This window comes from Canis lupus, chromosome 8, assembly GCF_011100685.1.
Source record: "Canis lupus familiaris isolate Mischka breed German Shepherd chromosome 8, alternate assembly UU_Cfam_GSD_1.0, whole genome shotgun sequence".
NCBI classification, from domain to species: domain Eukaryota; kingdom Metazoa; phylum Chordata; class Mammalia; order Carnivora; family Canidae; genus Canis; species Canis lupus.
Window position 1 is genome coordinate 3,751,530 of NC_049229.1, and position 27,948 is coordinate 3,779,477.

General features: G+C 52.5%; 1 protein-coding gene and 1 non-coding gene across 3 annotated transcripts; both read right to left on the reverse strand.

The window, feature by feature from the left end:
* Nucleotides 1-694: 694 nt before the first annotated feature.
* Nucleotides 695-27,214, reverse strand: MYH6 (myosin heavy chain 6). Of its 2 annotated transcripts, XM_038544220.1 has the most exons (39): nt 27,133-27,214; nt 26,435-26,499; nt 25,892-26,110; nt 24,442-24,585; nt 24,052-24,208; nt 23,941-23,968; nt 23,554-23,665; nt 23,140-23,232; nt 22,355-22,418; nt 22,038-22,136; nt 21,472-21,575; nt 21,246-21,384; nt 19,563-19,831; nt 19,141-19,311; nt 17,656-17,965; nt 16,710-16,780; nt 16,340-16,427; nt 16,136-16,253; nt 15,865-15,988; nt 15,486-15,622; nt 13,443-13,698; nt 13,067-13,309; nt 12,741-12,917; nt 12,325-12,470; nt 11,989-12,079; nt 9,649-10,038; nt 9,206-9,332; nt 9,008-9,126; nt 8,421-8,617; nt 7,702-7,885; nt 7,347-7,512; nt 7,078-7,202; nt 5,852-6,160; nt 5,400-5,603; nt 4,133-4,258; nt 3,651-3,926; nt 1,944-2,039; nt 1,118-1,252; nt 748-771 (listed from the first exon to the last, which is right to left on the reverse strand). In XM_038544220.1, exons 3-39 carry the CDS (start codon nt 26,090-26,092, stop codon nt 748-750), a joined length of 5,820 nt encoding a protein of 1,939 aa, XP_038400148.1. In that variant the 5' UTR covers nt 26,093-26,110; nt 26,435-26,499; nt 27,133-27,214. The 2 variants fall into 2 exon arrangements, with proteins under 2 accessions (XP_038400149.1, XP_038400148.1); XM_038544221.1 differs by lacking the exons at nt 26,435-26,499; nt 27,133-27,214 and having other exon boundaries at nt 695-771; nt 25,892-26,092.
* On the reverse strand, nt 8,155-8,223 carry MIR208A (microRNA mir-208a). Its single transcript, NR_049457.1, has one exon. It is a non-coding gene; the product is annotated as a microRNA mir-208a (primary transcript).
* Nucleotides 27,215-27,948: the final 734 nt, after the last annotated feature.

The window sequence follows — 27,948 nt, forward strand, 5'->3', positions numbered from 1 at the left end:
AGTGAACGACAGTCATGACTGCCCACAGCGAATGCTACGAGAGAGCTTGCTGGGGGTAGTTTGGAAGGCAGGCACTGCTACGGCTCAGGAATCAGTCCTACCAGGGCCATAGTACTCCAAGGCGCCTGGGAGGCTCCCGGGATGTCCCTGCCCACCCATATGGCCAGTGTCAGCTGGCCCCAGAGCCTCAGGATCCCCTCATGGTGAGGTGCTGATCACAGAGGCTGAGGTCAGACCTGGGCCCCAGCCGACTGTGCCTGGGGCTCCTTATGGGTTACTCAGAATGGGCTGGCCAGAATGGGACCTATGCTAAGCCCTTTATGAACCTCCACCCCCAGTGAGTCCTGAGCCTCTCCTGGCATCAGTGGGAAATTCATCTGGTGGGGGGAACAGGTGTCCCAGGACACCTTTAAGCCCTGCAGCACAGAACTGGGGTAGGTGGATGGGAGCTTCAGCTTTGACACTAAAGCTCTCTTAGCACATAGAATTGGCTCACCCTTCTGGTACCTTTATTTTCTCTCCTACTGACCAGGGTTCAGGGAGGACAGTTCACTGCTCTGGGCCTTGGCCTCCTCCTCTGTACATGTGGAATGCCTTAGCTCCCACAGCTCTGACACAGGGGCAGGGCCTCCTTCCTCTTGGGAGCCTTAAGACAGCTCCTGGCTGGCGGCGGGAAGGACAGGGCACAGGCAGGTCTGGCATTCATGTTTATTACAGGTTGGCAAGAGTGGGGTTCCTGAGGCAGTGTCACTCCTCATCATGCAGTTTTTGCTGAGAAAAGAATAAAAAGTGTGAGGGGGCAGCTGGCAAGAAGGAGGAAGAGTGTGAGGAGGAATCTCTAGGGCTCTCAGGGGCCTAAATGGGATGCCTTTAGAGGGAGAGGTTCTGGCCTCAGGGATCGTGGGTCTCACTTAGGAGCCCTTTTCATTTAGGGAGTGGGGCTGGGCTTTCTTGAGAGTTCCGGTCGGTCTGTATGGGCTGCAGTGACCAGGAAGGGGATTCTCAGGTCCAGGTGTTGTGGGACGCCTCCCAGGCCCGTCACAACATAGGTAGGAGTGCCCGTGTTGGTGGGTGTGCTGACCCGGGGCAACTAGTGAGGCCCAGTGGAGGGACCCACCTTGGTGCCAATGTCGCGGCTCTTGGCTCGCAGCTTGTTGACCTGGGACTCGGCGATGTCCGCGCGCTCCTCTGCCTCATCCAGCTCGTGCTGCACCTTGCGGAACTTGGACAGGTTGGTGTTGGCCTGCTCTTCCTGTGGGGGTTTGGGGACAGGGACCATGAGGTGAGAGGCAGAAGGGGAAGCGGGGGAAGTGGGCATTTCCAGCCTCCCAGTCTGAGGGATTCCCTGTCCCTGAGCCAGGGGTTCAGGGCTCTCACCCCTCAAGTATGTTCCTACAACAACAGCCTTGCCAAGGGTATCCTGCTCCTGGCTTGGCACCCTCCTCAACTTGCCCAGCATCCAGGATCCTTCATGGCCACCCACTGCCCAAGGTGAATCACATGCTGCCTGGTCCAGTCCCATTCAGATTCTAGCCTCATGGCACATGGCCAACCGTGGCTCTGATACATGCTCCCAACCCTGAGGTTTCCCTTACATGTGTGCTCATCAACACTTTCCTTTCACACTTTTCTGCCCACCCAGAGTCTTTCCTGCTGCCCTCTGGTCAGGTCCTCTCCTGGGGCCAATTCCATGGCCACCTTCCAGCCGTCAGCACCCTCTGGCCCCCTGGCCTGCTTCACAGCTATAGTGCCTTCTCTTGGCTCTACTGGTGTGTGGATTACAAGCAATTTGTAGGAATTGCTTTTGCTTGCTTAGAGGGCCTGACACAGCTCTGAGTACATGAGACATGTGAAACGTCCAGTCCCTGTGCTGAGGCTGCCACCTGTCCATTCTCACACATGGGAGGTGTGTTGACAGAGAATGGAGAGAACCATGAACTTACTGCCTCCTCTGCCTGGCGCTTGTAGGCCTTGACCTTGAGCTGCAGCTTGTCCACCAAGTCCTGCAGCCGTAGCAGGTTCTTCTTGTCCTCTTCTGTCTGGGGGTGGATGGATGGGAGAAGCCAATTTGGGGGAGGAGCAAGTACAATCATTGTTCCCTCCCTCAATACACCACTCTTCTCCCCAGGCCTTAGCTGGCCCTCCCTCCAATGGGCCAGGTCAAAGACAGGGCTGGGCAATTCCATCTCTGCCTCGACTTGTAGGTCAGAGGGCCACAGCAAGGTCCTCAATCTGGACCTGAAAAGCCAAGAGGGCTGTGGCCCTAAAGCTGGAAGTGAGGGAAGGGGTCTAGAAAAAAATGGAATTCCTTCATCTGATAATATGGAGACATTGAGGCTGTTCCAGCTCCAGCCTGGAGCACCATAGATGCTCTTGGCCAGTGGTTTTATTTTATTTTTAATTTTTTAAAGATTTTATTTATTTATTCATGAGAGATACACAGAGAGAGAGGGAGAGACACAGGCAGAGGGAGAAGCAGGCACCATGCAGGAAGTGGGACTTGATCCCAGGACCCCAGGATCACACCCTGGGTCAAAGGCAGATGCTCAACCGCTGAGCACCCAGGCGTCCCAGTCAGTGGTTTTAGAGTGAGCTGAGCGGCCGAATGAAGAATACAGAATGAAGCGGATGCTGTCATAGTCACACCATTCTAACCTATCAGACGTATATTGCACTGGGCAGATTTGGGCATCAGGATCACTGGCCCTAAGGTCACCTGATCATTTTTATCTCCATATCGTTGTTTTTTTTTTTTTTTTCCACATCGTTGTATGTGCTAGAATGCCACTTCCTCTTATGTACACAACAGATTTGCCATTCTATAGCTGTAGCTCTTTCTCACACCTCTCATATCCAGCTATCAAAGGAACCAATACCCTCTTTCTTTGTCCTTCTTTCTCAGGCATACTGTGAAAATAATAGGTCAAGGTCAAAAGCTCTGAGCTATGCAGGTGCAGGTCTTAGAACATTTTGGGATCATCAACATGTATCAAAAGCCATCTATCTGATGTCCCACAAGTTCCATGGAAGATTGGAATCTTTTCCCCTCCCCGACCTTTATCCCTAAAGTGCCATACTGTGTCCTTCCCTCTTGGGCTGATAGAATGATTCCGTGGACTGTACTAAAGACATCAAGGTAGCACTTGGGTTATTAAAAAACAAAACAAAAACAAAAAACAGAGGAAATGCTGGTTAAAACAGCTTTCAGGGGGATCCCTGGGTGGCTTGGTGGTTTAGTGCCTGCCTTTGGCCCAGGGCGCGGTCCTGGAGTCCTGGGATCGAGACCTGCGTCGGGCTCCCTGCATGGGGCCTGCTTCTCCCTCCTCCTGTGTCTCTGCCTCTCTCTCTCTATGTCTATCATGAATAAATAAATAAAATTTTTTTTTAATAAAAATCTTTAAAAAAAAAACAGCTTTCAGGAAGTAGAGGTAGGTTCTGTATTTGCTAGAAGAAATCATGGACTCAAGCCTAGTGGACTCCAGGGAATGTGAAAGAAAATTAATCTAAAAACAGCTTCTCAAGTAATAGGTGCCAGAGGTTTGGGTGGCGTTCCTGGTAAGTGGCTGTGCATGGGGGCCAGGAAGTGGGGCTGAGGAAGCGCTTTTACATCCACTCTTGACTGCCCCCCGGAGCAGCCACCATGCCCGCACCTGGTAAGTCAGCTCCTTGATGCGACGCTCACTCTTCCTCATGCCCTTGACTGACTCTGCATTGCGCTTCTGCTCCGCCTCCAGCTCATTCTCCAGCTCCCGCACCCGGGCCTCCAGCTTCTGCAGCTGCTTCTTGCCACCCTTGAGGGCGATCTGCTCAGCCTCATCCAGCCGATGCTGCAGGTCCTTGATGGTCTGCTCCATGTTCTTCTTCATGCGCTCCAGGTGGGCGCTGGTGTCCTGCTCCTTCTTCAACTCCTCTGCCATCATGGCAGCCTGGGGACGGGAGCGACATGTAAGAGAACAGGACCTGTGGCCCCTTCTCCCTCCAGGATCACCTTTGCCCCATCCTGGCGCTTGTTTCCCAAGGCCCACCAACCCATGCAGCTGGAGAGTCCACTTGTCAGGGCACAGTGGCCTGGCCGGGACCAGGGCCCTTGTTCATGTCACTAGTGGGGGCGGGAAAGGGAGCAGTCACTCACATCTGTGATGGCCTTCTTGGCCTTCTCCTCGGCATTCCTGCACTCCTGTACCGCCTCTTCCACTTCCGATTGGAGCTGGGTCAGATCTGACTCCATCTTTTTCTTTTGGTTGATGAGGCTGGTGTTCTAGATGTAGGTAGAGAAAACTATCAAATATATACTTTGTTATTTGATTCTATATCTTTATTCACAGGAAATTAAAACTGTCATTTAAAATTTTATTTAAAAATTTATTTAAAAATTTATTTATTTATTTATTTATAAAGGTTTATTTATTTGTTTGAGAGAGAGATTGAGAATGCATGAACAGGAGGGGCAGACGGAGATGGAGAGAGAATCCCAAACTGATTTCATGCTGAGCACAGAGCCTGACATGGCGCTCTATCCTATGACCCCAAGATCATGACCCACAAAAACCAAGAGTTGGGGCTTAACGGACTGTGCCACCCAGGTGCCCCCCAAAACTAGTCATTTTTTTAAAAAAAGTCTTGCTTTTGTTTATTCCTTGTATCCTTTGTTATTGTGTGTTTTATGTTTTGTATCTACTTTTCCTTTTCCTATGAACACAGATACATTCTAGATGTTATAGCTAAAATTGCTCAGCTCTGAAGATAGACTTCAAGCAGTGAAAGGTCGTCAATTCTACTTCTGACATCTTTAGTAACATGTCTACTTAGAGGCATGAAAATATTCCAAGGAAAATGGGAACAACGTTTTTACCAGGACAATATCCTGGAAATGATTATAGTTATAGAAAGAATGTCAGAGAGTAAGGAAGAGGGGACGGGGTCAGTGCATGATGTCATTCCCACACATATTAGATTACAGAAAAAGCTCCACAGACCTGCTGCAAGACGGGCACAAAAATTCATTGCAGAGAACATCTGATGACAGGGTGTCTGGGATTACAAAAAAATGGTGTTCCGTCGAGAATTTGGTTTGCGTGTAGATGCATTTAAACTCCCCAGATGTCATCTTTACAGAGCAAGCTGGAGGCTGTCCTCTAGGTCAGCACTGTCACATAACAGCAGGCATTCCACTACTCCCAGATTTGTGACTTTGGTGGACAGCACCAACCAGTCATGACACCTTCTCAAGGCAGTGTTTCCGACAGCCACGACTGACAGATGAGAGACGGCCCAAGAGATGAAGTAAGTGGCCATCCCGGTTGGATGTGCTCAGTCAGAACATCTGGTTCAGAACTCCTATAGGAGTCCTGGGCTCTGCCTCTCAGCAGGTTTCTCCATGTGGCCCCTGACTGCCTCACCTGGGAGTGCAGCAGCTGCACCCGCTCACTGGTCTCGATCAACTCCTGCTCCGCCAGTTTCCGGGACCGCTCTGTCTGCTCCACCATGGCCCGCAGCTCCTCCAGCTCGGCCTGCAGCAGGTTGTTACGCCGCTCCACGATGGCGATGTTCTCCTTCAGGTCGTCATTGGCACGCACTGCATCGTCCAGCTGGATCTGGGTGTCCTGTAGATCAGGAGGGTGGGTATGAGAGACAGGTTGGCCTCTGGGTCCATCAGAAGGCTGTTAGGCTAGGCTGGATGCCAGTGGGGAGCCCAGTGTGCTGGGTCAGGAGGGCCTGTGGGATATCTCTGCAGTAGCCGAGGCCAGGAGGCACCTGCTGTTGTAATGGGGTACCACCACCCAACCCGGCCACATGGAGGCTAGTCCATCTCCGAGTAAGGGGACTTCCTGCTTTGGGAGTCTCCATGTACCTTCAGCAAGCTCTGGAGACCCTTAACTTGCTTCTGGGCCTCAGCAGCCATGCGGTTGGCATGGCTGAGCTGGATCTCCATCTCATTGAGGTCGCCCTCCATCTTCTTCTTCACCCGCAGAGCCTCATTGCGGCTGCGCGTCTCCGCATCCAGGGAGGTCTGCAGCGAGTCCACCACCCGCAGGTGGTTGCGCTTGGCCTGCTCCATCTCCTCATCCTTCTCCGCCAGCTTCCGCTCGATCTCTGCCTTGATCTGGTTGAACTCCAGCTGGGCCCGGAGGATCTTGCCCTCCTCATGCTCCAGAGAGGCCTGGGAGAAGGTGGGGAGAGAGGGTCAGGGGCAGAGAGTAAGAGCACAGGGCAAGGTGGGGAGGGGTGCCAAGAAGATGTAGAGTATCAGCGAGGGCTATGGCTTGGAGAGGAAGGTCTGGGATGCCCTGGCAGAAGAAGTACAGGATGCCCTGAGATTCCTCTATCAAGGAAATCGCTTCAGCCTCAAGTGTCAAGACCTGTTAGCACTAAAACTGCATAATCCTGACCTTCTAAATATCGTAGAAAAGGGAGAGATTTTTATGAGCACACATTCCAAACTTCCTCTTTGTTTCCTAGGTCACTTACCCTTCAGTGAAAAAAGAAGACCCCAAACTCATGGCTATCTGTAGGTTCTATAAAGATGAGCAGTGACAATAGCAAATACGATGAAGTGCTTACGTTTGTTACCTCATTTAATCTTAGTAACAATCATGCACAAAATCTTATTAGGTATGTTCAATTAATTCCATTAGGCATAAGGAAACTAAGGTACAGAGATATTAAGAAACTTGTCCAGTAAAAAAAAAAAAGAAAAGAAAAGAAAAGAAACTTGCCCAGTGACACAGTGGAGGTCTTGAAGCCAAGTTTCAGACTCAGATCTGTTTGACCCTGAAGCCTACACTCCCATGATCAGAGGGGTTATTATGATGACCATATTTCAACTTTATAAACATGGTAGGAAACATAACCTTTTCTCCTATGATTGGACTGTGATATTTTCCTTGGTGCAAACCTTGGCTTTGCAGGCAGTCATGGGTATCAGATTAGTGGATAGACTGAAAAAAAGGAGCTAATACATTTTCTCTTAGCCGGGGGTCATGTCGCTCCTGGGGTGAAGGAGAGTGGAGAGTCAGAGACAAGAGGGCATGGGTAGGAGAGGGTACTAGGTAGGGGTGTGGGCAGAGCCAGGCTCACCTCTGCCTCCTCCAGGGCCGACTGCAGCTCCAGCTTCTCGGCCTCCAGCTGTTTGCGGACCTTCTCCAGCTCGTGTGCATTCTTCCCTCCTTCTCCCAGCTGCTCAGTCAGGTCGGAGATCTCCTCTGGGGGAGGGGCCGGGCCATTCAGTTGGGGGCTGCCATGGTCCAATGGGGAGGCACCCCTCTTGGAGCCCCTAGGTGGTGCCACATGAGAACACCACCCCCAGCCACCTCACTCACCCCCCAGCCTCCCAGGCCCCAGCGCACCCTGAAGGTTCTTGTTCTCCCGCTTGAAGGTCTCCAGATGCTCCAGGGACTCCTCATAGGCGTTCTTGAGCTTGAAGAGCTCTGTGCTGAGGGAGCGCGCCTCCTTCTGTGACGACTCCAGCTCTGACTGCGACTCCTCATATTTCTGCTTCCACTCGGCCAGGATCTGTGGGGACCCGGCTCACTGCACAGCCCCCTCTCCCAGCCCCAGCACTTCACCCTCTCCAGGGCTGCCCTAGCCCCTCAGCAGGGCTCAGCCTCCTCCCCTCTTGCCCCCAAGGAGGAGGCCCCTGGCTTTATGGTGACGCTGGCCTTCCAGCTCTGCCCCTGGCTGAGACCCCCAGCCCAGGCCCACCTTGTCAAAGTTCCTCTGTTTCTTGTCCAGGGCTGCGGCGGCTGCATTGGAACGCTCCACATCCACCATGAGGTCCTCGATCTCATTCTGCAGCCGGTGTTTGGTCTTCTCCAGTGAAGAGCACTTGGCATTGACGGCCTCCACGGCCTCCTCTGCGTCCTGCAGCCTCTGGGCCAGCTTCTTCCTGCCCAAGGTGGTTAGTGTGTGGGTGTGTCTCTATCCGGAAACAACAGGCCCTGGAACCACCTCCTCCCCAGATCAGGGTGACCCAACCCTCCCCCTGCCCCCCAATAGCTCCTTGGGAACCAGAGCAGCCCTTAAGGCCCTGGGTACCCAGCCTCAAGCAATCCAAGCCTGCACGTGCCTAGAACAGGATGTCCTCCCTATGTGTAGCAGCATCTGGGTGGCAGCCCCCACCGCTCCCCACATCAGGCTGATCGATGGAAGCTCCTCTGACCAACAAGCTTTTTGCTCGTCTTATACGTGAGCATCAGGTATAACCCGAGCCAAAAGCTCATGCGTCACAGGAAGTGAGTCGGGGCCAGCCAGGTTCACTCAGAGGCCAGGGTCCAGGCTCCTTTTCAAGCACCTCTATTACCCCCCTGACCTCTCCCATCCTTTGCAGATGTCCTTCCCATGCCCACTCTGCCTGTCCCCACCCCAGATCCTCTTACTCCTTCTTCCCTTAGAATCAGGGTGGTAGGCTGCCTGGGACTCACTTGGCCTCCTCGAGTTCCTCAGTCCTCTGGATGGCATCCGTCTCGTACTTGGTCCTCCACTGGGCCACCTCCGAGTTGGCCTTGGACAGGACGCGCTGCAGGTCGGCCTTGGCCTCGGTCTCCTCCTCATACTGCTCCCGCAGCAGGTCACAGTCGTGGCGTGCCGACTGTAGTGCATGGGCCAGGGCGTTCTTTGCCTGTGGAGGGGGTGGCCGCCGGGAGGAGGGCTTATCTCCCAGGAAGGTGGGAGGGAATGTCCCCACCCCCCGCCATGATTCTCTAGATCCTTTTCATATCCATGAACTTCAAACAAGCCTGGCCTCATTCAGGATGAAGGCTGGTGTGGATTTTAGCATCTTGGAGTAGCTTTCCAGCTTAACCACTGCACCCCTTAGAAATAAGGAAAGAGGCATTCCATGATGTTCAGGTGTGGCTTAGCTGGAGTGTAGAGGAACTGAGATTGGGGGCCTTTCCACCATTGACAGAGGCTTCTCTCCAGCCTCTACACTCCATGCTTGGTGTTGATATAATTTGACTACCCTGGGCTGTCATTGAGCCTGTCCCACTGTACCCTAGCTGGGCCTCACCTTAACCTCCTCCTCCAGCTGCCTCTTGAGGTCCTCCAGCTGCTGGGTGTAGGTGAGCTTGCCTCGGGTCAGCTGGGAGATCAGTGCCTCCTTCTCATCCAGCTGCCGGGACAGCTCACCTGGAGGGGGGAACAAGAGAGAGTTCGTGGGCTATGGAAGGGTGCAACTGGTGATGCAGGGCTGGCTAGGGGCACCCACCATTCTCGGTCTGCAGCTTGGCTCGCTGGGTGGCAAGGTCATTGAGGGACCGTTGGGTCTCTTCCAGCTTTGCGCGGTACTCATTAGCTTGGTCCTCCAGTGTCCGGGACATCTTCTCTAGGTTTGCCTTCAGGCAGTAAGGGACAACTTGTCATTGAGAGGGGCTGGGTGGACCAAAGAAAGGAAGGGAGGGCCAAGGTGGGGAGAGCACAGGGTGCAGAGGGGTGAAACAGAGAGGTGCTAGATGGCATGGTCTGAAGGAGGTACATGAATTAAAGGAGGGACAGTGAGGAGCTGTGGGTGGAGGGAGGGAGGGCAAGGAAGGAAGCGAGACAGAGACCAAGGGGTGATGAAGGAGCAACAATGAGAAGACAGGGCAGAGAGTGTGGAAGGAAGGCCACTGTGAGGGAGAAGGCAGTGTGGACCCCGAACAGGCAGCCTACCTTGGCCTTGATGATCTGCTCCATGTTGGAGGTGACATCGTCCAGCTCCAGCTTGAACTCGCTCTTCTCCTTCTCCAGCTTCTGCTTCACGCGCTGCAGGTTGTCGATCTGCTCGCCCAGCTCGGCCACGCTGTCGGCGTGCTTCTTGCGCAGGGCTGCCGCCGTGGCCTCGTGCTGCAGCGTGGCCTCCTCCAGGTCCCGCCTCATCTTCTGGAACTCGGCCTCCCGCTTCTTGTTCATCTCGATCTGCACGGACGTGGCGCCGCCGGCCTCTTCCAGCCGCTCACTGATCTCCTCCAGCTCCCGGGACAGGTCTGAGCGCAGCTTCTCCACCTTGGCCCTGGCGGTGCGCTCAGCCTCCAGCTCCTCCTCCAGCTCCTCGATCCGAGCCTGGGCCGGGATGCAGAGAGCTCAGACCCACCACCTGGAGCCTTCCATCGGAGCCCCCACCCCAGAGCTCTACAACATTCAAGTCCCTCTAGAGCAATGGTGCTTAACTAGGGAAAGTTTTGTGCCACAGGGAATAGTTGGCAATGTCTGTAGACATAGTCACTTGCCATGACTTGCCATCTAAGTGGGTAGAGGCCAATGGTGCTGCTAGACATTCTGTAATGCATAGGCCATTAATAGCAATTTGGTCGAAGCTGAACCCTCAAGGCATTTAGACTTAGTCTGAAAATCTGTGTTCAGATGGGGATTCAGAGATCTTGTGAGATCTGAATCTCAATGATTCCACAGACTCACTAGGCTCTGCTCAGCTAAACCTAAGGCAGGACAGCCGGTGCTTGTATCTTACAAATATTTGCAACAATATGCCTTGAAACAATCAAAACTTTTGTAACCCTCCAAGTTAACCAGGAAGTCATGTCAACCATAGTCTTCACCCTCCAGGGCTTGCTTTATTTATTTATGCCTAGGGTGGGTTCCACCTTGACTATTCCCTTCCAGCCCAGGAAAGTATAAGCAGGTTGCCCTTATCATTACCATGCCCCTACCTCATTTTTCTGGCCTTAGCCTTGGGCTTGACTAAGTTGGGAAACTGTCCCATCTGTCATTTTGATCTGTTCCCTGACCAGTCAGGAGCAAAGGTGAATATCAATCAGTGGGGTCCCTGCATTTGTGGCTGTGTTATCAGAATGTTATCAGAATGTGCATGGGTGGGTCCTGGGAGCAGGAGAGAGAGGACCACCATGCCTCTGCTCCCAAGATGAAGAAGGTGGTACTGGGTGTGAGAGCTTGGGCAGGAAGAAGGAGGAGCCACAGCCCATTGCCAAGACCTGATGAGGATAACAGCACTGTTATTCTTGGTCTAACAGCTGAAGAGTTTGCCTAGACCCAAACAGAAGAACCTGGAGAATATCCTGATATTCTGGCTAAAACCCAAGAAAATGGGAGGGCAAATTGTCACTGAAGGTCAGGCCAGTTCCTGAGCAGTTCCTCAAACAAGGAGAACTGTGTTCGTGCATCACTTGTAGCCTGAACCATGGGCCCTAAATGCTGAGGGGAGATCAGCTCTCTCCAGTAGCCAGAGTCTACCAGAAAATCAGAGGATAAGGCCCTGCCCCTAATGGCTGAGTACCTGTTGTCCTTGGGGCCACTATGTCCAGACCTGATCATACAGCTTCCACAGCTATAAGATGGGGATGATAGGACCTGCCTTCCTTGCTTGCAGAGCTCTTCTGACAAATACAGGACTAAAGTTCATTAAAATTCAGGGTGCACTAAAAGTAAGGGAGATTGTGGCTGTTTATTTGCTCTCTTCTGCAGAGGGACAAGAAGGCCATGGAGAAAACAAAAGAACACCTTCTTGCTGGTGGTTGGCTAACTGCTCGCTGACAAAATGGTTTTAAAACATTATCTCCTCTAGTCCTCTGTAAGGCAGGTGTTATTATCTCATTTCATGGATGAGAAGAGAATCTGAGGCTCGGCAAGGGGAAGTGACTTGCTCAGGGAGTTTACTGCGAATCATGAGATCAGTACTTGTGAAGAGTATAAGCAGAGCATCCCAAAGGAAGGGGGTCCATGAAGGCGCTTCTCATGCCCATGCAGAGGGGAGAAGTACTAGGGGAAGGGTGAGAGGAGAATTGAACGCTGTTATTTGTGCTGTAGCAAACGCCCATGAGGTAGGGTATAGCTTAGCAACAGAACCTTTTGGTAGGCTTGTTTGCCTCCCCAAATAGCTCTGCTGAAATAAGACATCATTGCTCAAATGGGGGAAGGCTGGTGGGGTCTCCAAGGCTGCCTGGAGTTCTATATACTGTCTAGAGCCCTAGGTAGCTCCGGTAACCTCAGCTGCCTCACCACTGAGCTCCCCATTGGCTGCACCAGGAAAAATTTCACCTGATTCTCCTTCAGTTTCTTCTGCAGCTGAAGGGCCAGTGCCTGCTCATCCTCAATCTTACTGTTCTGCTGATTAATGTCAAACTCTTTCCTGGAGAAGAAGTAGAGGGTAACAGATGGTCTTCCTTCCTTTGTACCCATTCTCTTCTCTTGCCATGGGATTCCAGGACCAATCCCCTCCTCCCTGGCCCAGAGGGTGAATGCAAGAGGGCTGTTTCACCTCCTCATTCACACTATGACCAGAACAGTGCTAGCTAGTGGGGATGCAGCACCCTGTGCTCTAACCCTCAGGCCAGATATCTCCACTAGCCCTTCCCAGCCACCTCAGGTTCCTACTTCTTGAGCTTTTCTTCCAGCTGCAGCTTGTCATTCTCCAGGTCCATGATGCTCTCCTGAGTCAGCTTCAGGTCACCCTCCAGCTTCCGCTTTGCTCGCTCCAGGTCCATGCGCACCTTCTTCTCCTGCTCCAGGGATCCCTCCAGCTGGTGGGGAGAAGATAATAAACAAGGTGTTGGAAACCTGAGATCCACAGTGCATGCTCTTCTGCCCCATCTAAACTCAAAGTCCAGTAGGATTGGAGGGCAAACCAGCAGAGAAATCCCTGCAAGCACAAAATATCCCAAGCCCCAGCCTAGTGATGAACCTCAAAGAGCAAAGAGGCCCCAGGAGTCAGAGAAGTTAGTTCTAGGTATCAGGATATTGCCTGTGAAATATTGATCTGAGAGAGCCAGAGCATGGTTCTTATTACTCACATCATCCACCTGCTGCTCCAGCTTGACCTTAGACTTAGTCAGTGTGTTGACTTTGTCCTCCTCAGCCTGAAGGTCATCTAGGGCCTGCTGGTGGGCCTCTTGCAGAGCCTTCTTCTCTTTGGTCAGCTTGGCAATGATCTCATCTAGCCCAGCCATCTCCTCTGTCAGGTTCTTCACCTGCCGAACAAGAACCCCACTCCCTTTAGGGTCTGAGGTCATCAGCCTGGAGACATCTATCGGGATGTCCAATGCCAAGGACCAGGACCACACTGTGGTCTGGGAATCCTGAGGAGACCTGAGCTGGAGCCAGAAGGAGTTGCCCTCACCTTGTTCTCTGTTGCATGCTTCTCCTTCTCCACCTTGGCCAGCGTCAGCTCCAGGTCATCAATGTCCTTCTTGAGCTCAGAGCACTCATCTTCCAGCTTGCGCTTCTTGGCAGTGAGCTCAGCATTCATCTCCTCCTCATCCTCCAACCTTTCAGTCATCTCCTTCACCTTGGCCTCCAGCTGGATCTTATTCTTGATCAGTTGGTCACAGCGCTCCTCTGCATCGTTGAGGTTATCTTGTTCCTGGGAGAAGAGGACAGAGAGGAGAGCTGGTGATTATAGAGGAGAGATCCAGGGTCTTAGTTCCTGGGGATGAGATGGGCTATAATCCAGGGGATGAAAGGGGAGGGATGAAGAGATAATTGCGTGGCCTCACCGCCTGCACTTGGAGCTGGAGGTCATTCTTCTCCTGCAGCAGGGATACCATCTTCTCTTCCAGCTCCTTGCGGCGAGCCTCTGACTTCTCCAGCGCCTCTTTGATGCGTGCAAACTCCTCCTTCATGGTGGCCATCTCCTTCTCTGTCTCTGCACTCTTAAGTAGTGGTTTGATCTTGAAGTAGAGCTTCATCCAGGGCCAGTTCTTGACCCCCATGAATGCCCGAATGTTCCACTGGATTACCAGCAAGGCATCCCTGGCAAGGAAACATGGAAACAGGAAGGGGCACTCTGAAAGAGCACTTCCCAAGCATGGGACGAACTGTACTTGGCTCCCAGCACATCTAAACATGCTCAGAGGCATCTGAGGGCAAGAGCCCTGTTGTTGCCTTGATATGTACCCCCAGTCTAACATTACCACACTGAATGTGGACTTGCTCAATAAATATTTATTAATTGAGGAATTCAACAAAAGGGCAGTTTATATTTTCCCTACTGGGGTGTTAGCAGCAATGAAAGCTATACTACTCATAGACTGCCTACTAAGTTCAATGTTTCTAATCCCATAAGAACCACAAATATGTTAAAAATTGTATTTTACATGTAAGAATATAGTATATCTGTAAGTTATGAAGAATGAAACAAAATGACTACACATAAACCTATTGATCCTTCAAACAACAGCTAGAGCATTGCCAGTGTTGGCTCCTCCTCATCCCTTTTCCTGGTCCCCCAACCAGAATCAGCCACTACCCTGAATCTTATCTTTTTCATTTCCTTACTTTTTAAAAACATACTTTAACCATATATGTATGTGTCACTATTTTTATTATCTCTGAGTTTTCTAAAAATTGTATTACACTGGAAATAAAATTATATTACACTGTATATATCCTTCTGTAACTTGCTTTTGTTCACTCAAGGATCTGCTTTTGAGGTTCAAACACATTGTACCATGTGGTTGTAAGTCCCTCCTTTCATTGCTTTATAATATTCCAGTGAACAACTATATCACTCTACCCATTCCTTTGGAGATGGATATTAGCGTTGTTTCCAGATCTTTGTTATTTTGGCCAAAGCTGCTATGAAGATTCTTTTTTTGTCCCATGTTGTACATATGCAGGAGTTTCTGTGGGAATGCTCTTAGGAGTGGAATTGGCGGGGCAGCCCCGGTGGCGCAGCGGTTTAGCACCGCCTGTGGCCCAGGGCATGATCCTGGAGACCCGGGATCAAGTCCCACTTTGAGCTCCCTGCATGGAGCCTGCTTTTCCTTCTGCCTGTGTCTCTGCCTCTCTCTCTCTTTCTCTCTCTGTATCTCTCATGAGTAAATAAAATAAAATCTTTTAAAAAAAGTTAAAAAAAAAAGGAGTGGAATTGGAACGTATGCAATTGACTATCTTTTTTTGGGGAGGGATGATCTGTATACCCAACATGGGGCTCAAACTCATATCCTCGAGATCAAGAGTTGTATGCTCTATGGATTGAGCCAGCCAGGTGCCCCTGCAATTGTCCATCTTTAAAAGATAATGATAAATTGTTTTTCAGGGAGGTTGCATTAATTTACATACCTGTAAGCAGTGGGTCAGACTTCTCAATTTTTGTCAAGTTAGTGTTGTGAAATGGTATCTCATTGAAACTTAATTTGCATTCCTTATGGTGAATTGTCTTTTCTTAAATCTTTTTTTTTTTAATTTTTATTTTTTTATGATAGTCACAGAGAGAGAGAGAGAGGCAGAGACACAGGCAGAGGGAGAAGCAGGCTCCATGCACCGGGAGCCCGATGTGGGATTCGATCCCGGGTCTCCAGGATCGCGCCCTGGGCCAAAGGCAGGCGCTAAACCGCTGCGCCACCCAGGGATCCCGGTGAATTGTCTTTTCTTAAAGAATTCAAAATGAGACCTAGCATGGTAAAGTCACTTGTTTAAGCCAGCTTAATAAGTAGTGAAGTCAGGATTTGAACTCAGGTCTTCTGAGTCACACCAGTTAGCACTGCTTGTCTGTCTTTTTCATCTCTGGGTGAGCCTCACCTTTTCTCTTGCCTCACCTGCGCTCCACGATCTTCTTGAACTCAATGCGCATGAGCTGGCCCCGGGCTTGTGCCTGGATGCGGGTGATGATGCGACTCAGCCTCTCATCCCGCATCTCCTCCAGCAGCCCCAGCAGTCCTGCCTTGAAGAACACCTGTGGGCAAGAGGGCCCTCAGAGAAGGGTGGAGGAAGAGAGTTGGAGGTGCTAAGCTCCCAGGGGACCCATCATGCATATATTCTAGACCTCAGGAGTGAAACATGAAAAACAAGACAGAAAGGAAGCCTGGGTTCCAGCTCTTGAGTTAATACAGGAAGCCAGAATCAGAGGTTTGCTTTCCAAACTCTCAGTTGCTCTGCTCAAGGTGGGTACACATCCCTGTGGGGCTCTAGACCCACCTTGGTGTGGCCGAACTTGTACTGGTTGTGGTCGATGTCCAGGGAGCCCAGCAGTTTCTCTGCCCCTTTCCTGCTGTCAATGAACTGGCCCTCAGGGATGGCTGTTGGGTTGAGGATGCGGTACCTGGAGAGGGAGGTTCCCTGAGTCACCCACGTTTTGCGCCAATCTGCTCTTCCCACAGCATTTGGGGCCACCTGTGGACTACTCTTCCCACCAGGTCTGCCCAAGCTCCCCCTATTCCCTGAACTCTGGGGGCACCCCTGTACCCACCTCTGCCTGAAGTCCCCGTAGAGGATGCGGTTGGGGAAACCCTTCCTGCAGATGCGGATGCCCTCCAGCACACCGTTGCAGCGAAGCTGGTGCATGACCAGGGGGTTGTCCATCACCCCTGCAGCAGAAGAGAAGAAGGTGTCGGCCTCAGGGTAAGTTGATGCCAAATGCCCTCCCCAGACTAGACCCTTATACATCACTCACCGGGAGCCTTCCGTTCATTGGGGATGATGCAGCGAACAAAGTGAGGATGGGTGGTCCTCAGGTTGGTCATAAGCTTATTCAGATTCTCCTGGGGGTGGATGAGAGTGGGGAGTCAGGAGCCAGAGGGATCATCTTTTTGGTCCCTAAGCCCTGGGCCCCCGACAGCCTGTCTCCAGAATTCTCCAAGGGACCAAGTGTTTACACATAATTTATGATGTGAGTTCAGGCTTGTATAGAATTAACATGCACCAAATGACCATATAGCTTCTTTCCTCCCCAGACTCAGAAAATCAGATTAGGGTGATACAGCCAAAGGGCTAGGCGCCCACCACACACCACCCGCCCTCCGGCCTCTCTGGGCCCTTCTTACCCGGTGGAGGGCTGACACTGTCTGAAAGGATGAGCCCTTTTTCTTGCCTCCTTTGCCTTTACTGCTGTCCCCTAATAATAAGAGAAGGGATGAGGAGCCAGAGTCTGAAAGCAAAGGAATCCTCAGGCAGGGGCAGGGCTCTGCCGCTCACTAGCATGTGACTTCACAAAGTGATTCTTGGGCAGCCCCCGTGGCCTACCGGTTTAGCACCTGCCTTCAGCCCAGGGCGTGATCCTGAGGCCCCAGGATCAAGTCCAACATCAGGCTCCCTGCATGGAGCCTGGTTCTCCCTCTGCCTGTGACTCTGCCTCTCTCTCTCTGTGTCAGGGGTCATGAATAAATAAATATAATTTTTAAAAAAATGCCATCTCTTAAAAAAAAAGTGATTCTCCATGTTTCAGTTTTTCCAGAAGGAGAACAATAACTGCCTCTAATAGCTGGGATGGAGATTAGAGAAGCTTGCTTGTCACCTAGTAGGTGCTGAAATAGTATGAGTGCTCTTCTCCCACCTTCTGACCCTACTTTTCATGCTTACATCTTCCCGTGGCTATCTTCCTTCTTGTAGTTCTTCCTCCTCTGTCCACTCCACACCCTTTCTCTTCCTTCTCTGAACGGGACACTCACTTGTTCTACCATATATTCAGTGATCTTCTCAACATTTACCGAGACCTCCTTCAGGCACAGCTCTACAATGGGCCTGGCACAGTAATTCATGTGCCACCCTCATTCACCTCCAGTTGCTCACAATCTTGAGGAGACACTCAACATGTACAACAATATCCATAACACAAAGTGGCCCTTTTACACATCAGGTGCACATGGACTGCTGTGAGATCCCCTGACCCCATCCCTTCTGCCTCTAGGGTTCTGTGCTTTGAAGCAGCAGGACCCTGGCCCCTGGCAACTTCAGAGTTGCTCTGGCCCAGTGCAGCAGCTGCCCTCTTACCGACATCAGCAGAAGCATAGGAGGAGAAGAGTGTGGCCATGAGCTTGAGGGAGGACTTCTGGTACAAGGCCACCACCGTCTCATTGAGTGGGTCTTTGTTCTTCTCCAGCCAGCCCAGGATGTTGTAATCCACAGTGCCAGCATAGTGGATGAGGGAGAAGTGGGCTTCCTGCTTCCCCTTGATGTTGCGTGGCTTCTGGAAGTTGTTGGACTTGCCCAAGTGGTTGTCATACAGCTTGGCCTTGAAGGTCATGTCAGTAGCCTTGGGGAACATGCACTCCTCCTCCAGGATGGACATGATGCCCATGGGCTGAGAGCAGAGGGTAGATGGAGAGAGCATCACTGCATGCACTCCCAGGTTTCCAGAGTCCCACACCATGCCAGAGGAAAAACTATAGCCCATAGGGCTTGGCAGGCTTCAGAGTATCTATGCTACCACCTCTTGTCCCAATACAGGACACTAATATTCTTGGAATTAACCTAACTCTAATTCTATTCAGACCTGGCCTATAACCTCTTTCTGCTTCAGTGGGCCTAGTGAACAGCCCAGTGCTCCTAGCTACCCTGTCAGGTCCCTAAGGCCTTGCAGCAAGTCCGTTCTCGGAAGGGCAAGCTCCTTGCTCCAGGGACAGGTGTGTGTCAGTGGTGTCCGACTAAGGGGCAGGCCAGACCTCTTCCTATATAATGGGTAATAGTCCTTTAAGAGATGGTTAGAGGGATCCATGTTCTGCACAACATCCTGCTTTCTGAAAGTATGGTGGTTCTTGACTTTTCTTGGGGCAGGAATCCTAATGAGAATTTGATTAAACTAAAGATGCCTCCCTGTAAAAATGCATGTAAACACGTGTGTGTGTGCATGCACACACATACACATACACAGTCTTTCCCATGTAATTTCAGGTGATTCTGAGACCTCTGGAAGAGCAGCACCCTGGATAACCACCCAGAACTTCTGGGAAGCTCCTGTTTTCTGATGGGCCACTGGCTGGGTGAGGGTAGTTATTCTGGGCTCTGGTCTATACCAGCAAAATGCAAAGGCATACTCTGAACAAGCCAGCACTGGGAACCTCACATCAGCTCTGTTCCTGTCTCCTCTAAGTCTATAGTCAATAGGGGCTGAAGACAGGCTTATTCTCAGCTCTCAGGAAGAGGATGGGAAGCCAAATGTCTCTAGTTTCAGCCTAGGATTTCCCATAGATGCTGCTTCTCATGGGCTGTCAGAGGGGCCAGGAGTTATCACCTCACTACATCTCCTTCTTAAGATTCTGGGAGGTGACCACCATACAGGACAAGGTCTTAGATCCTGGAGAGAGGAGAAGGGGGCTCATCTCGTGTATGACTGTGGCTTCACAGTGAGTAGAAGTTGGGCCTGAGAGAGGCTTAAGATTCTGGGGACTCTAGCTTCTTGGCTGGAGAAGGGACAGCCTTGTCACTCTGTCTGGGATGACAGGGGAGGGGGACACAGGCAGCAGGTGGAGGCAGCACCTTCTCAATGAGGTCAATGCAGGCCTGCAGGTCCATGCCAAAGTCGATGAACTCCCACTCGATGCCTTCCTTCTTGTACTCCTCCTGCTCCAGCACGAACATGTGGTGGTTGAAGAACTGCTGCAGCTTCTCATTGGTGAAGTTGATGCACAGCTGCTCAAAGCTGTTGAACTGCAGGGGGTGGGGGTGGAGTGGGTCAGGCAGGCAGGGGTCTGAGTGGCCAGTGGGATCAGCCCAGGCCCGTGCCCATGCTCCTCCCAGGGAAGGAGAGCTCCTGTGGAAGACAGGGTGAGGCGTCTGCCACTCCTGAGCCCCACTGCCTTTCCTGAGACTGGCCATGATGGTAATAGATGGGAATGAGTGAGTCACTCTCCCCGCGCGGTCCCCCCGCTGCCCGTTATGCATAGGCTCCCCCCACTCACGTCAAAGATCTCAAAGCCTGCGATGTCCAAGACTCCTATGAAGTACTGGCGTGGCTGCTTGGTCTCCAGGGTGGCATTGATCCGTGTCACCATCCAGTTGAACATCTTCTCATACACTGCCTTGGCCAGTGCCCCAATGGAGTAGTACACCTGTTGGACGCTCTGCCCTTTAGTGACATACTCATTGCCCACTTTCACCCGAGGGTGGCACAGCCCCTTGAGCAGGTCAGCTGAGTTCAGCCCCATGAGGTAGGCAGACTTGTCGGCATCTGGAGGAGAAGGAAAGAAGTAAGCAAGCTCCTTTTTCCTGCTCCAGGGCCAGAACCTTTCTGAAGCATTGGGTCCAGTCAGGCCCTTCTCTAAAGAATTGCAAATCCAGGCCTGGAAGGGAACAGGCTTGCCAGGGGGCACCTAGCCCATGTGCAGAGTCAGGCTGGAGCCCAGGCTTCCTGTCTGTCCAGAAACTCCCACTACTTAGCAGTGCCTCTCGCCTCTCTTTAACATCTACTGGGTGTCCCTGGTCCAGGCCCTGTACCAGCATTGCTGTGAGCACATTCTTGCCTTCACTGCACCCCTTGTGTCTCCAGGGCAAGGACTGTGGCTGACAGAGGAGATATGCGCTGCTCTCTGCTTCCTTAGTTCCCATCCCAGGATCCAATCCAGGACTGGGCCTGTTCCACTCTTAATTCATGTGTTGACCAACTTGAAATCAAGATTCCTAACAGCATGTTAAGCCCCCCACCCCCACCCCAGCTCTCCACCTGTGCCATCCAACATACGATTTCTATTTAGAGGAAATTTGTTTGATTCAATTTCGAGAGTTTTATGATAGCTGATCATGATGTGTTACGATGAAACCCAGGCTTGGCATTTTGATATGGATAGACACAGAGAAGAGGTCCTTGAAGGTAGGCTAAGAGGAATGTTCTTGGGCATTTGTCTGGCCCTATTCACATCTTGACATCTCCTTCTCAAAGAATTCTTACGACAGCCCCAGAGTGACTGAGAAGTACTGTTGTTCCATTTCACTGAGAAGGAAACTGAGGCCCAACGAGGTATGTGACATGTCAATGCCAAGAGAGCCCAAACGGAGCTCAGTCAAGGGCTGGGCACCCTCTACATACACATTGCATTACTGACTGGGATGTGCAGAGTTCAGAATCTGTGCTTTCTTGAGCTTGGGTGAGTCTTGGGCCTAGGAGGAGACATCCCCAACTCACTTCTGGTCAGTGCAGCTGGGGAGAAGAGTTGGCAGGATTGTGGGGGGCTTCCCTGTCTGCCTGCCTCTCGCATATCCCTGCCCCTCCCTGGCTCTGGCCCCAACCATCTACCCCACAGGCCTCAGGCCCCCAGGAATGAGCCTGTCTGGGGACAGTAGATGACCTGTGACTAGGCCCTCACGAGGAGAAGCCTGGAGGTAGGCTGGATGGCGTGAGGGCCCTGCCCCTGGGAAAAGGTACTGCCCTCTGACCATGTGCTTTTCATACTTCTGGTTTCCTCCCACTTTCTCTATCATGATCCTAATAATCCTAATAAACTAAATTGTTAGCCTAGCTCTTCAAGAATCGTTGAAAAGCATAACTTTTGGATACAGCATGGGAGACCCTGTTCCCAGTGCACTGTCTCCACTTGACAGGCGAACGAACACCCAGCACCTCAGGCCTTTTAGGCACCTGCCCCCACCTTCGGTGCCATCCGGCTCGGCCTGCTCCTCCCGCTGCTTCTGCTTGAACTTCATGTTCCCATAGTGCATGATGGCACCTGTCAGCTTGTAGACGCCAGCTTTCTCCTCAGAAGTGAAGCCCAACACGTCGAAGGCGCTCTGGGACAGAGCAAGAGAGCCAAAGAGGGTGGTTGGATTGGGTGGTGCAGGAACCCTCAGGAGCTCTCATGGTGCCTCCTCACTTACATCCGTGGCCATGAGCTCCTCGGAGTCATCAATGGAGGCCACGGACACCTCTCCCTGAGACACGAAGGCGTAGTCGTAGGGGTTGTTGGTAACCAGCAGCATGTCTGTCCAGGCAAGGAGCAGGGCAGGGGACAGGGAGACAGGAGAGGGCAGAGGATGGGCAGAGAGAGGTTGAGAGAAGGGCATCGTGGGCTTGGGCAGGGGCAAAGGAGGAGAGGGCCAGAAGCAGGGAGAGAGGAGGAGAGTCAGCAGACCATGCAGAGAATCCCAAAGACATGAAAAAGCAGGCAGAGGACTGGGGAGGGAAGACAGTGGGAGAATGGCCCTGGGAGAAGGTGGCGCACAAGGAGGAGAAGGGGAAAACCAACCAGGAGGAGAAGAAATATGACAAAGAAAGAGTGGGAAGGGAGGCAAGAGGAGACAAAGGCAGATCTGAGACGGGGAGGGAAGAGAAGACCTGAGCAGACTGAAGGATGAGGGAGGTGAGCAGGGGTAGGTGAGGAGGAGGAGGACACCCACCCCTTCCTGGGGAGGGCAATGGGGGCATTGGCATTGGGCAGGCTCACCCAGCAGCTCTGGCTTCTTGTTGGACAGGATCTGATAGAAGATGTGGTAGTTCCTCTCGGCCTTCAGCTGGAAGATCACCCGAGACTTCTCTAGGAGATCTGAAGTGAGGAGGAGGGAGGAAGGCATGTGAGGACGGAGAGAGTCGATCCAGCAGAAGGATGGAGATTAGGGGAGAAAGGCTCTTAGAGCAAAATGGAGAAAGCCAGGAGAAGAGGAAGAAGATGGAGAGGGAATGTTGAGACAGGGTCACCCAGCTGGGAAAGAAGGCAGGGGCGGAAGAACCAGAGGGGTGTGCAGGGCTCCCTGCCATACTCACAGGTCTCTATGTCTGCAGAAGCCAGCTTTCCAGTGGCTCCAAAGTGGATCCTGATGAATTTTCCCTGTGGATGGATGGGACAAAGAGAGAGGGAACTGGCCAGAAGGGACAGATGGAGATCTTGGACCTCAACACAACCCAGAAATCCCTGGATTGTTCTGGAAATGTTAATGACTGACTTGGTGTTCCAGTTTAGTATCAGTAAAACAGGGAAAAGGATGCCTATCTCCATATTACTAAGTATCTCTGAGCAGAACCAACAACATGGGAATGAACACGGGTACAATGCCTCCTGCTTGTACCTCTGATATGATCTCGTGAATGCTTTCAATAACCCGCAAGGTAAATATTGCTACCTCTGTTTCATAGATAAAGGAACTGGGACTTAGAGAGGTGTGAGGACTTGCTGGATAGGTGGAAAGCTGGGGAATGGGCTCTAGCACCTATGCTTTCTTCTCACCTTCCAATGTGGAAGAGCTTTGGAAAAAGTCATTCGGAAAAATCTAGAATGTGACAAAAATCAGCTTCGTTACTTGGCTAGGGAATAGCTGTGGTGACTCTGGGTCTCTTGAGTTCTCAGAGCTCAGGGAGCCAGGCTGTCAGGAGGGTTTGAATGTGTGTGTGCATGCACCCACACTCATGCACACGCACACACTTGTTGATACTGCAAAGCCAAACACAGGATGATCGACTGGGTGTAGTGTAATGACTGTAGATCAAACAAAACCCCCCCTTTTCTTGTCAAGGCCAGGTGAGGCCAGTTGGCAGCTGTCAAAGGTACTCACAAAGCGGGAAGAGTTGTCATTCCGGACCGTCTTGGCGTTGCCAAAGGCCTCCAGGGCGGGATTGGCCTGGATGATCTGGTCCTCTAGGGTGCCCTGCGAAGGCAGCAGAACCCCAAGGGTTTATCTTCTGTCTGCTTCCAGGAGTGGGGAGGGCAGGGGACTGCTCTGGTCCTGGGGGATGGGAGTGGGGCTGGATGGACTACAGGTGGGTCTGTGGCTCCAAAGGGCCATATTCGAACATCAGAGTGTGTCTCCTGCCCGGAAAGTCTCAAGCACTGGGCTCAGTGGTGCTGTCCCCACAATTCCCCAGGGTAAGGCTAGGGGTTATCTGGGTCAGCCTGCCCACCGCGCACCCCCCCGCCCCCCCCCCCCGCCCCCCCCAGCCCTCTGCTGAGCATATGGCTCATCCAGTACCTTGTTTGCATTAGCATTGTCCTTTTTGCCACGGTCACCTATAGCCGCGATGCTGGCAAAGTACTGGATGACACGTTTTGTGTTCACAGTCTTCCCTGCGCCAGATTCTCCACTGGAGAGACCAGGGACCCATTAGAACCCAAGATTTCCCATGCTTCATTCGGATCAAGTTCAGCGCCACCCCCTCCTCCCTTAGAATCCCAGCCTTCTAACCTCCACCAGAGCCCAGGGCCCTGCAGAATTTGCATATCATTATAGGTCACTCCAACACCCCTCTGAGAGCCCAGCTCCCTGCACTCCTTTGCAATAACAACCTTAAACCTTTCCTCCCCTCTGCACTCCAGGGTCCCTGCCAAGTCCCTAGGTGGGTGATTGGCATTCACTCACGTGATGAGGATGGACTGGTTCTCTCGATCTGAAAGAGAAAAAAGGGGGGCAATAAGGTCAGGTCCATGGGTATGGGGCCAAGGGGGCACGGGTCAGGACGGCCAGACTCACCTGTCAGCATGTACTGATAGGCGTTGTCAGAGATGGAGAAGATGTGGGGCGGCGCCTCACTCCTCTTCTTGCCCCGGTAGGCGGCCACCACCTCGGCATTGTACACCGGCAGCCACTTGTAGGGATTGACGGTGACACAGAAGAGGCCCGAGTAGGTCTGGAGCAGGAGAGAGGGCAGGCATGAGGGGCTAGAGGGGGACGCCTGGGGCAGGTGGTAACAGGCAAGGGAGTCCCTGGCCACCCTAGGTGGCTCCTCTCTTCTTATGGCTGACCAGGAGTAGGAAGAGGGCAGAGGGGAGCTTGGGAGAGTTCTGACCCCTCCCCTTAAGTGAGTTTCCGTGGCCTACTTTAGCCTCCATCCAGGAATGGCTTCCTGCCACGTGTACTCACGTAGATCATCCAGGCTGCGTAGCGCTCCTTGAGGTTGAAGAGTACGGCGGGCTCGTGCAGGAAGGTCAGCATGGCCATGTCCTCAATCTTGTCGAACTTGGGTGGGTTCTGCTGCAACACCTGGTCCTCCTTCACGGTCACTGTCTGGGGAAGGGTGTGTGGACAGGGATGACTGCACTCCCACCGGGACCCTTGCCAGTCTGCGCTTGCCTGCCTCACCCACTTAGGTCTCCCCAGAACACCAGCCACAACCTGGCCTCGATCCCCCAACTCTTCTCTGATCAGTGGCCAAGCCCTACCTCATAGCTCCCCTACAAGGCTTTCCCCAGACAACTTACTGCTCACTGTCCCTCCCACCCTAGGGACTCTCCTAGAGTCTCTGTGTCCTGCCAGTACCCCAGGGGTTGTGCCCTTGAGCAACACCTTACTGCCCCTACTTCAAGCATCTAGAGACAAACTTGGCGGGGCCAGCAGCTCTCCAATCACACACCTCACCCTGACTCCTGGGGGCATTGCTTGTGGGCATCAGCTGCTCAGGGCAAACCTTGCCCTATTGGAAAACATCTCATCCACCAACCCTACACTCCCTATTGGTCACTGTCAGTGTGGTTTGATTGGTACCAGTCAGCTTGCCATGTCCTAATGTCATCAGATCCTGCAGGTAGGTATTCTAGTACTTTTTTTTTTTTTTTTTTACAGTGGAAGAAACTATAGATAGAATAATTAAATTGTTTACGGGCTTGGTATATAGCCAGTGGCAGAGCTGGGATCAGAGTCAAAGCCCCCAGCAGGTTGTGGCCTGTCACTGCACACTTCGTTGGGGCACAGCATTCAATAAGCATGTCTGAAGGCAAAAGGTTCAGAGCTGCTACCAGTGACCAGGGGCAAATCTCAAGGCTCTCATGAGGAACCAGGGTACTGTGGACTTCTGAGCGCTAGTCACCAACCCTGAGACTAGAGCGTTCAGCACAAGAGTTCCTGCTTTTTTTGTGTTTATCTGAGTCTACGAGTTTGCTCTTGGTTTGGGTGAGGTAGATTTGGTTTGTGGAGGAGACTGAGGCACAGAAAGGATGGATACACATTCAAGAGGGAACTTTACTTGATGCTGTGTCTGTGTCTTCTTTATCTAAGAGACCCCGCTGAGATAGAAACTGGTGGAGCACCCCGCCCCCCCCCCCCCCCCCCCCCCCCCCCCGCCCCGTCCCTGCCCCAGCATCCTCTCTGGTGAAGGCATTCCTCCGTGGTGTGGTGCCCTGCCTCACCTGCTCAGGTCCATCTGAGAAAGGTCAGAGTTCTCACCGAAATGTTGGGTTCCTCAAGGGAACATGTTCTGCACTCCCAGTGGCTTTGGCTCTTCCCCAGAGCCCTCAGCTCCTCCTGCAAGTGGCCCCACCCCTGCGATTCCCCACCAAACCTCTTCTCCCTTTCCTTGGTACTATGCCCCACACACCTTGCCATTCTCTGTCTCAGCAGTGACCTTGCCCCCTTCTCGGGACAAGATCTTGGCCTTCACAAACTCTTCCTTGTCGTCGGGCACAAAGCATTCAGTGCGGATGTCGAAGGGCCGGGTCTGGGCCTCCAGACGCTCCTTCTCGGACTTGCGGAGGTACTGGGCGGCTGCCCCAAAATCGGCCATCTGAGCATCGGTCATCCTGGTGCTTCTCTGCGCCTGAGGCAGGAGGGCCCAAGCTTCAGTAGGTGGCACTGCCCTCAGCACCCCCACTCCCTGCCACAACTCCTACCCACCTGCGTCTTATGTTCTTCCCCTACCACGGAGAGGGGTAGGGTCCCACCCTGGGTCCCACCCTCCCCGTGCTGCAGGTTCTGCTTCCTTTGTCCTCTGATATGATGTGGAAGGAGAATATCTGAGGATCTGTATGGGGTTGAAATTGGCTGAAGCTTGTTAAGGGGAGGTGCTGAGCTGCTTGGAGGAGAGACAGGGGACCCTGCTCCAGCAAGCTGGTTCCCACGAGAAAATTAGGGTGGTTCTCACCTGATTATCTCTTCACAGAGAATCTTGAAGACTCTGGACTGTGGGTAGAGCCACAGAGACACAGACTGGCAGAGGGAAGACCAAAGAGAAAGAAGAGTGGAGGCAGGTCACCAGGGAGAAGTGAGCCGGGAGGATGGACCCAAAGAGCCAGACAGCAGGACAGTCAGAAATGGGGAATGCGGAAGAGAGAGGAGGCAGAGAAGCAGGAGAGAAAGGAGGTAGAGTTCGTGAAAGTGTCAGTGGTGGAGGTGGCATCAGAGTTGTAACAAAGAGAGGTGAGATTAGAACACACAGCCAGGAAGGCAGGGTGAGGGGGACAAGGAAGTACCACAATGACAAGCAATGACAGAGACCAGGCCACAGAGACCTCTTGTGACAGGAGACAAAACAAAACCACTCGACAAATAGAAAGCCATCCAAGGAGGGAGGAGGATGGAGACAGAGCATGGAGCGTAGAGAAAGTGGGAGAGGGCAGAGGCAGAGAAAGAACTGCACATCAGAGGAGAAAGGGGGTTTCTGGTTTTTCCCTGGGAACCTCTCCTCGGTCCGTGGGAACTTCTCAGAGGCTTTGGAGCAAGGCAGTTCTAGTATAACCTTTGGGCCACAGACCAACCTGCACCCTGCTCTCCAAGAAGGCAAAGCCCCTCAAGGTGGGGCCTTCGGGGGCTGGCTGCAGAGTCCCCCAAGCCCCCTCTTACCTGGTTCAGAGGAGCGTGTCTGTCTGTCTTCAGGAGCCATCTCCTTTATACCCCACTGCCTCCACCCCCTGCCTAAATTTGGAGTCCTTCCGGAGGGACCCTCCCCCCTACCTCTCTTCCCTCCCAGCTCCTCCTCCCTTGATCCCTTGGCTCTGGAGGTGACAAGAGGACAGCAGGGCCTCTAGATTTGCCCATGAAAGGTCTGTCACCCTAGCCCCTCGGGCTCCAGGGCCTTTTTTTAGTCCTTGGGTACATTCCTCCCCTCCAAAGAACTGATGGACAGATAGCAGGAAGACAGGACCTTCTCCACGAACGCTCCTGCCCCTGCCCCTGCCCGCCAGGCCCTTACCTTGGTTATTTTTAACCTGAAGAGTGAGCTGAGCACACTGAGCAAGAGTCACCTTCTCCAGCAGGCCAGATGCTGGTCCCCTGCCCTCCAACCATGGATTCCCCTCCCGTTTCTACCCTGGCCTGTCCTCGCACAGCCCTGGGCTGAGAGCATCTGCCCACCCTCTCTGACCTGAAGCCCCACAGTGCTAAGGGCTGGGAACTGGAGCTGGAATGCCCAGGACCGGGCATCTACAGCCCAGCTCCATGACTCAGTTTCCCCTTGTAAGGAAACAAGTGTCTGTGTTGCCCTCTCTGTACAAATGCAGTGCCTGGTTTCCTTTTGTTCCCCAGATTTCCAAGAAGGTGTGTTCCTTTGGGGACACATCTGGAGCCCCCAGCCCCTCCCTGATGCTCCTGATACAGTGGCCACTGTCTGTCCTCTCAAAGGAGAAGGAATTCACCCACACCACCGCCCACCCCACCGTA